This window comes from Lipotes vexillifer, unplaced genomic scaffold (assembly GCF_000442215.2).
Source record: "Lipotes vexillifer unplaced genomic scaffold, Lipotes_vexillifer_v1.1 scaffold31, whole genome shotgun sequence".
In the NCBI taxonomy this organism is placed as follows: Eukaryota; Metazoa; Chordata; class Mammalia; order Artiodactyla; family Lipotidae; genus Lipotes; species Lipotes vexillifer.
Genome location: NW_006792454.1, coordinates 2,762,512 through 2,772,443, shown reverse-complemented (window position 1 = coordinate 2,772,443; position 9,932 = coordinate 2,762,512). Strand labels below are relative to the sequence as shown.

At 40.4% G+C, this 9,932-nt stretch overlaps 1 protein-coding gene across 1 annotated transcript in view; it reads left to right on the top strand.

The window, feature by feature from the left end:
• FREM1 (FRAS1 related extracellular matrix 1) overlaps positions 1-9,932 on the top strand; it is a 154,427-nt gene that overhangs the window by 31,986 nt on the left and 112,509 nt on the right. The window contains exons 7-9 of the mRNA XM_007465647.1: positions 1,490-1,621; positions 3,672-4,016; positions 9,770-9,912. Of these exons, the coding sequence (XP_007465709.1) occupies positions 1,490-1,621; positions 3,672-4,016; positions 9,770-9,912 (620 nt within the window). The remainder of the gene's footprint in view (positions 1-1,489; positions 1,622-3,671; positions 4,017-9,769; positions 9,913-9,932) is intronic.

The window sequence follows — 9,932 nt, the reverse complement described above, 5'->3', positions numbered from 1 at the left end:
CCCTCCCTCCCTTCCTTCCTTCCTTCCTTCCTTCCTTCCTTCCTTCCTTCCTTCCTTCCTCTCTTTCTTTCAATATGTCATATGTCTTAGCCCAGGTACCATAGCAAACAGCCCCTTAAGCAGATTACATGCACTAGCCCTTTACTGAAAACTAGAGTAAGGCGAAGGGAAGTTGGGGGTTTGGGGGCAGCAAATGAAAAGGTGGTGTGACTGAGCTGGTCATAGGTTTACAAGAAAATAAAGCTGATTGCTCGATAGTGCTGATATCTCCAGTAGGAGATGGACCCACTCTGTGTGGGAAGAGTCAGGGGTGGGATTGAGAAAGTGTGAACAAACACATGTCAGCTCCTTCCATCTCCTCTCTCACCCTGGTCAGTTTGCCTCACTGGATGTTAACTCCCCACATGCCTAGGTTGTGTTATCTGGCTCTTCTTAACAGCCACTGTACAAACTCCTTGAGTCCCATGGTGTGGGACCTGCTCATGGTCACAGGGAAGGTCACGCCAAAACCTCGTCTGGTGGGCAGTTGAGGGCAGCAGCATCAGAAGATGAGGCAGTGGTGGCAGCCAGGGCTTTACAGTGTGGGGACTGTGGGAAGCCTATTAGAACTGCTGCAGCTAGAAAGCAGGCAAATGGTCAGCATCAGGAGGAAGGGGAGCTGGGTAGATTTGAGGGGAAGCATTAACTGGGTCCACCAGTGCACCACTGTCTTTAAATTTCATCACCTTGCTTCGTTAAGAGGCTTTGCTCCTTTTCGAGAGTCTCTTCAGTCTGTTGGCCCCCAGCTCTACTGGGTAATGGGAATGGTTGATGATGCTGCCTGTCTCTAACGGTGGTGTTCAGTCTGGAATCTGTATTCTTGCTCTGAGCAGCACGCATTCTCTCCCCATATTCCCTCCAGCATGCTGGGTCCAAGGAGAAGGGTTTATTTTTAATGCCTTTAGTTACAAAAGTCCCTTCCTTATTAGAGTCTAGATTAAAACACAGCCCTTATTATAAAGTGTCAGACCTTTCCTGTCTAACATCATTAAATATTCCCTAGCACAGTAACGCTGTATTTGTGTATTTAACCACTTTAATTTTCTATCCCGTGGGATACTTATGCGCTTATAATTTATGTGTAAAAACACTTCTGACTCTTGCCCACTTAAAATATGTGAATGCAGCCTTTGAAAAATCCCTTGTGGACCTTGTTGAACTAGAGACCACTGTGAACATAACATCTGTTATTTCCTCCTAATATTTATTTTTGGCACCGTCATGCCTCTAAAGGATATGTCATAAGGAACCAGCTGTCAGGTTGGAGTTAATAGTACTAATAGTAAAAATATTACTTAAAATAAACACTAAATTCCAGTTTCTCGAGAAGCTTTCGAAGATACAGTTTTTACCTAGTTTTGTGAGTGAAAATTCTTTAATCTTGTCTTAAAGTAGGCATCTTGGCATGTCATAGAACTTTCCAGGACACTTTTTGTGCTTTCTCTTGTAGGTCTGAATCTCCTAGAGGGACAGTCTCGGGCCATCACTTGGGAACAGTTTCAGATTGTTGACAATGATGACATTCATGCTGTCCAGGTAGTCATTGTGGATGGCCTGCAGCATGGACAGCTTACTCTGAGAGGTGAATGAACAAACTTTGTAACTTAGAAAAAAAACCAAGAAGTATTTTCTCCAAAAGCAAATCATATTTAACAGGATATGTGTAGTATCTCTTGGGCTTCATTTCTAAATGAATTATCATAATCCCCAGATCCGGAGATCTTGAAACCATTGGCTTTTGTATTAGGATGCTCAAATCAATGGATGACATTTTATGAATGGTCTTTTGTACTTGACTCATTGTTTAAATCTCAGATTTGCTTTCTGGAGCCATGTAGGGCTTCTTCTAAATATACTCCTTAACTGATTATCTTATCCCAGTTAAAAGACAAAATATTTCCTTTTCATTTCTCTGCTTCAGAGAAATGCAGTGAAAAACAGAAAAACTTATGTTTTTTAGTTAGTAATAATTATGCTATTATGTTATTAGTAGCAGTTGCTGTAGTTTAAAAGAAATGAATTTATAGTTATAAGGATGGTAGTTAACAAGGTAATGGCCCTAATAAAAATATCCATACTTAATGATAATATAGTCCATTCCTTGTAATGAGCTCAGAGGATTTAATTCTGTTATCCTCTTAGTTTGCCTAACTGTAAAGTAGAAAGAGAGCTCTTATTTATCATTGTTTGTGATTAGGATATTCTGAAAAAAATAAAATCAAAAATAAAATGATAAATTCTCTTGCCTAATCCCAAGACAATGGGAGTTTAGCTTAAGCTGGATGTATTAGTTAGGATGGATGTTCAGCTGCATGTAAGGAAAACCCAACTACAGCAGCTTAAAAATTCAGGAGTCACTCTCTCCTTGTGACAAGTTGCACAGAGGTAGATATTCTGTATCCATGATGCCAGCGGCTCTTTTCTGCTCTGTCAGTGGTCACAGGATGGTGCCTACACCTCTAGGCTTTTAATCAGTGTTAGGGGAAGGAAGAAAGAGAAGGAACAATAAAAAAAATTAGGCCATCTAAGTTTGCTCTATTTTACAACTTTTCCTAGGAGCCTGATGCAATGAAGTCTGATTATATCTCTCATCAAGTTACATACTATCCCCCTAGGTGCAATAAAACTAGGATTCTTGTACTGAGGAAGAAACAGAAAGTTCCTGTTGGGCAAGTAACTCATAGTGTTCATTATACTCATGTTTAATCCATAAAACCATGTGGAGTGGGGAAAGAAATAGGACACCTGCCATCAAGAATTGTAATCGTTTGTGCAGAGTGAAGCAGTGTTTATCAGTACTATAGAAATGAAGTGGAGAGTCATAGCCCATAATGCAATGATGTTCTGGCTCAGAGGAAGAAAATAGTGTAAACATTTATTAAGCATTTACTTTGTGCCGGATTGTACAACGCATTCTATATACTTTATCTCGCATCAGCTTTATGAAGCAAGGTACTATTATTACACTCACTTTACAAATGGGAACCTGAGACTTAGAGAAGTTGACTTGTCTGTCTGGAAAATGGCCGAGCTGGGATTTGAACCCAGGCCATTTGCTACCAGAGCTCTAGCTCTTGCTCATTAAGCTAGTGATTCTCAAACTTTAGCATGCGTTAGACTCCTGAAGGGCTTGGTAAAACATAAATTGCTGGGACCCACCAGCAGAATCTCTAATTCAGTAGGTCTGGGGTAGGACCTGAGAACTTGCATTTATAATGACTTCCCAGATGGTGCTGATGCTGCTAGTTCGAGACTACGACTCTAAGAAGTGCTGTCGGATGATGATAATGAGTCAAAGAACAGTTAATACTTATTGTAGGTACACTGTTGTTTGAGTTCTCTCATCCTTAAGAGGGAATGTTAGGTAGGTATTATTATTTCTGTTTTATAGATGAGTCTCAAATAAATTAAATACCTTGCCCAAGTCCACCCAGCTAATAAGTATTATAGCCAGTATTCAAAACCAGGTCTTTGGAGCCCCAGAACCCACTAAACAATCTATGGTTTTTCCAGGCTAGGGAAGCATTGGCTGCACCACTTTCCATCTCACACCCTCTCCTGTAGTGCTGCTTTCACTAACCTGCTGCCTCCACACCTTTTTCATTCCGCTCCACCTCTGTTCTTTCCATCAGGGGGGAAGGGGTTTCTCTTCACCGTAGCTGACCTTCAGGCTGGAGTCGTTCAATATCATCATGACGACAGTGACTCCACCAAAGACTTTGTGGTCTTCAGGATATTCGACGGCCAACACAGCATCCGACATAAGTTTCCCATCAACATCTTGCCCAAAGATGATAGTCCACCATTCCTCATAACCAATGTTGTGATTGAACTGGAGGAGGGGCAGACCATACTGATCCAGGGTTCCAAGCTGAGAGCTTCAGACATGGACTCCAGTGATGACTACATCTTCTTTAATATCACGAAACCCCCACAGGCTGGAGAGATCATGAAGAAGCCAGCACCAGGACTGATAGGTAAGTTCTGGGCAGTTAAGATCATTAGTGTCAGAATTTGTGCTAAGGGGGACATCAAGTTTATGAGGTAAGATTCTATTATTATTATTACCATTTCGTAGATGGGAAGCCTGAGATTTAGGTTAAGTTGATCTATCCATATGGAATCTAGGAAGTTCCAGAGCTGGGATTCAAGATAACCATTACACCATGAAAAATTAAGTCTGCTATGCAAGGTAAGAGAACAAATAAGGTTGAAGAGATATGTTTGACCTATTCTAGATTATTGATAAAGAAATTTCATTAATAACATTTATTTACATTTTGTTAGAATAATTTCATAACTACTTTTTGAAATAGGTAGGTCAGGAGCTTGACAAAATAGATATCAAGCAGTTTTACTTAAGACTGTTTCTTTTTTTAAACATATTTAATTTTATTTTTAATTAATTAATTATTTAAAAATTGAGATATAGTTGACGTACAATATTATATGTTTCAGGTGTATAACATAGTGATTCACGATTTTTAAATGTTATAATCCATTTATTGTTATTATAAAATATTGGCTACATTCCCCGTGTTGTACAACATATCTTGAAGCTTATTTACTTTATACATAGTGGTTGGAACCTCTTAATCCTATATGCCTATATCGCTCCTCCCCCTTCACTCTCCCCATGGGTAGCCACTAGTTTGTTCTCTATATCTGTGAGTCTGTTTCTTTTTCGTTACATTCACTAGTTTGTTGTATTTTTTAGATTCCATGTGTTAGTGATATCATACATTATTTGTCTTTCTCTGACATTTCATTTAGCATAATACTCTCTAAGTCCATCCACATTGTTGCAAAATTTCATTCTTTTTAATGGCTGAGTAGTATTCCATTGTATGTTTATATATATGTGTGTGTGTGTGTGTGTGTGTGTATACACACCACATCTTCTTTGTCCATTCATTTGTTGATGGACACTTGGGTTGCTTCCATGTATTGGCTATTGTAAATAGTGCTGCAATGAACATTGGGGTGCATATATCTTTTCAAATTAGTGTTTTCATTTTTTTCAGTCATATATCTGGGAGTGGAATTGCTGGGACATATGGTAGTTCTATGTTTAGTCTTTTAAGAAACCTCCATACTGTTTTCCACAATGGCTCACCAATTTACATTCCCACCAACAGTGTACAAGTTTCCCTTTTCTCCACATCCTTGCCAATATTTGTTATTTATGTTCTTTTCAATGATAGCCATTCTGACAGGTGTGAAGTGATATCTCATTTGCAATTCTCTGATGATTAGTGATGTTGAGCATCTTTTCATGTGCTTGTTGGCAATCTGTATGTCTTTGGAAAAATGGTTACTCAGTTCTTCTGCCATTTTTTAATCAGGTTGTTTGTTTTTTTGCTGTTGAGTATATTTGAGCTGTTTGTATATTTTGGATATTAACCCCTTATTGGTCATATCATTTGCAATATTTTCTCCCATTCAATAGGTTGTCTTTTTGTTTTGTTGATGTGCAAAAGCTTTTAAGTTTAACTAGGTCCCATTTGTTTATTTGTGCTTTTGTTTCTTGCTTTAGGAGACAGATCCAAAAAAATCGCTATAATTTATGTCAAAGTGTGTTCTGCCTTTGTTTTCTTCTAGGAGTTTTATGGTTTCAGATCTTACATTTAGGTCTTTAATCCACTTTGAGTTTCTTTTGTTTATATGGTGTTAGAGAATGTTCTAATTTCATTCTTTTACATGTAGCTGTCCAGTTTTCCCAGCACCATTTATTGAAGAGACTGTCTTTTCTCTATTGTATATTCTTGTCTCCTTTGTCGTAGATTAATTGAACATAAATGCATGGGTTTATCTCTGGGTTCTCTGTTTTGTTCTATTGATCTCTGTCTGCCGTATGCCAGTATCATACTGTTTTGATTATTGTAGCTTTGTGGTACAGTCTGAAGTCAGGGAATGTGGTTCCTCCCAGCTCTGTTCTTCTTTCTCAAGATTGCTTTGGCACTTTGGGGTCTTTTGTGTTTCCATACAAATTTTTAAATTATTTGTTCTAGTTATGTGAAAAGTGCCCTTGATATTTTAATAGGAATTGCATTGAATCTGTAGGTTGTCTTGGGTAGTATGGTCATTATAACAATTTTAATTCTTCCAGTACATGAACAGTGTATATCTTTCCATCTGTTTGTGTTGTCTTCAATTTCTTTCATCAGTGTCTTAATTTCAGATACATTTTAACAACCCTGCAGTTGTACTCTCCTCCCCTCACAGCTACTGTTTTTGATGTCATATATTACATCTAATTTTTTGTATATCCCTTAACTGCTTATTGTGGATGTAGATGATTTTACTACTTTTGTCTTTTAATCTTCCTCCTATCTGTGTGTGTGGATGATTTACTACCTTTATACTGTGTGTTTGCCTTTACTGATGAGCATTTTGCTTTTGCAGTTTTCACGTTTCTAGTTGTGGTATTTTCTTTTTCTCTTAGAGAAGTTCCTTCAACATTTCTTGTTAAGCTGAACTCTTTTAGCTTTTGCTTGTCTGTAAAGCTATTGATCTCTCCAGCAAATCTGAACATGAGCCTTGCTGGGTAGAATATACTTAGTTGTAGGTTTTTCCTTTGCATCAGTTTAAATATATTATGCCACTCCCTCTGGCTTGCAGAATTTCTGTTGAAATTCAGCTGATAGCCTTATGGGTGTTCCCTTGTATGTTACTTGTTGCTTTTCCCTTGCCATTTTTAATATTCTCTCTCTCTCTCTTTAATTATGCCATGTTATTTTTATTTTATTTTATATTTAAAAAATATTTATTTATTTTATTTACTTATTTTCCTTATCATTATTTTTTTTTTTGGCTGCATCAGGTCTTAGTGGCAGCACACGGGATCCTTGTTGAGGCACTCTGGATCTTTTCATTATGGCGTGCGGTCTCTTCATTGCAGTGCTTGGGCTTCCCTCTAGTTGTAGCATGTGGGTTTTCTCTCTCTAGTTGTGGCGAGTGGGCTAGAGGGTACGTGGGCTCTGTAGTTGTGGTGTGTGGGCTTGGTTGCCCCGTGGCATGTGGGATCTTAGTTCCCCGACCAGGGATCGAACCCGCATCCCCCGCATTGGAAGGCTGATTCTTTACCACTGGACCACCAGGGAAGTCCCAATTTTGCCATTTTAATTACAATATATCTTGGTGTGTTCCACTTTGAATTAATCCTGTATAGGACTCTCTGTACTCCCTACACTTAGATATATGTTTCCTTTACCAGGTTAGGGAAGTTTTCATCTATTATGTCTGCAAATATGTTGATAGGTTCTCTGCTTTTTTTCCTTCTGGGACCCTTATAATGTGAATATTAGTGTGCTTGAGGTTGTCCCAGAGGTCTCTTAAGCTGTCCTCATTTCATTCTTTTTTCTTTTGTCTCTTCAGCATCAGTGATTTCCACTACTCTGTCTTCCAGCTTCCTGGTCATTTCCTCTGTATCATTTAGTCTACTGTTGATCCCTTGTACTGTATTTTTCATTTCAGTTATTGTATTCTTCATCTCGTTTGGTTGTTCTTCATATTTTCTAAGTCTTTGTTAAAAAGCTTCTAACTTCTTGTTCTGTGCATCCATTCTTTTCTTGGGTTCTTTGGTCATCTTTATCATCACACTACCCTTATCTCTTTCTCAGGTAGATTGCCTATCTCCGCTTCACTTAGTTCTTCTTCTGGGGTTTTATCTTGTTTGTTAGAAACACATTTGTTCCTTTGTTGCCTTATTTTGCCTAGGTTGCCGTTTTTATTTTTATGTATCTGGTAGGTTAGTTACATTTCCCAGTCTTGGAGAAGCAGCCTTTTGAAGGAGACATCCTATGTGTCCCAGCAGCACATCCCCCTCTCATCACCTGAGCTATATGCTCTAGGGGTTCCCCCAATGAGGACTGAGTGTGTCCTTCTCTTGTGGTGGGCTGACTATGTAGGCAGTCTTGTAGGGTTGATTTGCCCCCTGTCCAGTTGGGTGCCAGGCCCTGCCTTGTGCGGAGGTTGCTGACTGCTGGTTGGTGGGACCAGGTCACAAGGTGGTGCTGACTACAGAACCCCAGGGGGCACTGGGGCTAGTGCTGGCTCATTGTTGGGTTGAGTCAAGGTCCAGGAGACTCCAGGGCTGTTACCCACCCACTGGTGTGTTGAACCAGGTCCTGGGGCTAATGCTGGCCTACTGGTGGGCAGAGCCAGGTCCTGGAGTCTGCTTGCAGGACCCAGGGGTCCTAGAGCTGGTTTTGGATCACTGATGGGTGGGACTACTTCCTGACACAGTTGGGTGCAGGGTCCAGGGAGTCCTGAAGCTTCTGTTGGTCTACTTGTAGGCGGGACCATGGTCCAGTTGGTCCCTGTGCAGGTTCTGGCCTATTAGTGGGCAGGTCATGTCTGCAGGCTGCGTATCTGTGGCTTGCTTTCAGCTAGTGTCTGCCCCTTGGTGGATGAAACTAGTCTGGAGGCTAGAGCAGGCTCCCTGGAGAGTGGGGCTGGGGCCCAGGCTATTCTGGAGCTGGTGCCTGCCCAGTGGTGGGTGCAGCTGGATCCTGAGCTCTCTGGTGGACAGGGCAATGTCCAGAAGCAGCTGTTCACACAGGAGGTCTTATGACAGCCTGTCTGCTGGTGGGTAAAGCTGTGTCCCCACCCAGTTAGTTGCTTGGCCTGAGGCATCCCAGCACTGGAGCCTACAGGCCTGTGGGCTGTGTCGGGGCTGGGTCTTCACCCTAATAAGCTAAAGAGAAGATTCCACAATGGCGTTTGCCAGTGTCCGTGTCCCCAGGGTGAGCTACAGTTGCCTCCTGTCTCTCCAGAAGATTCTCCTAGATCAGCAAGTGATTCTCACCGAGGCTTCTATCAAATTACTGCTTCTTCCCTGGGTCCTGGAGCATGAGAGATTCTTTATGTACCCTTTAAGAGTGAAGTCTCTATTTCCCCCAGCCCTCTGGGACTCCCAAAAGTCACCCCACTGGCCTTCAAAGCCATATGCCCTGGAGGCTCATCTTCCCAAGTGCAGGACCCCTGGGTTGGGGCTTGGACCTCTTACTCCTTTGAGAGACTCTGCAGTTGTAATTATTTTCTTGTTTGTGGATTGCCCACCCTGGGGTGTGGGACTTGACTATTTTGTGACTTTGCCCCTCCTAGCCATCTTGTTGTTGTTCCTTCCTTATATCTTTAGTTGTAGAAGCTCTCCTCTGGTAGGTTCTGGCCTTTTTCACTGATGGTTGTTCTGCAGATAGTTGTGATTTTGGTGTGCCCATGAGAGGAGGTGAGCTCAGGGTCTTTTTCCTCTGCCATCTTGGCTGATGTTAAGACTATTTCCTGAAAATATTTTTCTAATGCTAATTTCTCTATATATTAAGGCAGATGTAGTAACTTTAATTTTTCTGCTTTATTATTTATAAGCTTTGATAAAAGCATTTAATAATGATTCTGTGGACAAACTACTATACATAAAATAGATAAGCAATAAGGATTTACTGTATAACACAGTGAACTATATTCAGTATCTTCTAATAATCTTTAGTGGAAAAGAATCTGGATATATATATATAGATATATCTCTATATATATCTGAATTCCTTTGCTGCACACCTGAAACTAACACAATATTGTAAATCAACTGTACTTCAATTTAAAAAAAGTATTCCTTGAGTACATACAACATACTAGACTGAGAAAGCTTCTGGAGATAAATCCAATATCATTATACCCCAACACCTGGCAGACTGTTACAAAGGTATGTGATATTTTGTGGACCCAATAGGCTATCCTGTCCCTGGCTTCCTTCAGATGGATCTGTTCAATGGCATCATTTACTATCGTCATTTTGGTGGAGAAATCTTTGAAGATTCATTTGAATTTGTCCTGTGGGACAGCCATGAACCTCCAAACCTCTCAGAGCCACAGGTAAGAGTCCATCTCTGAAC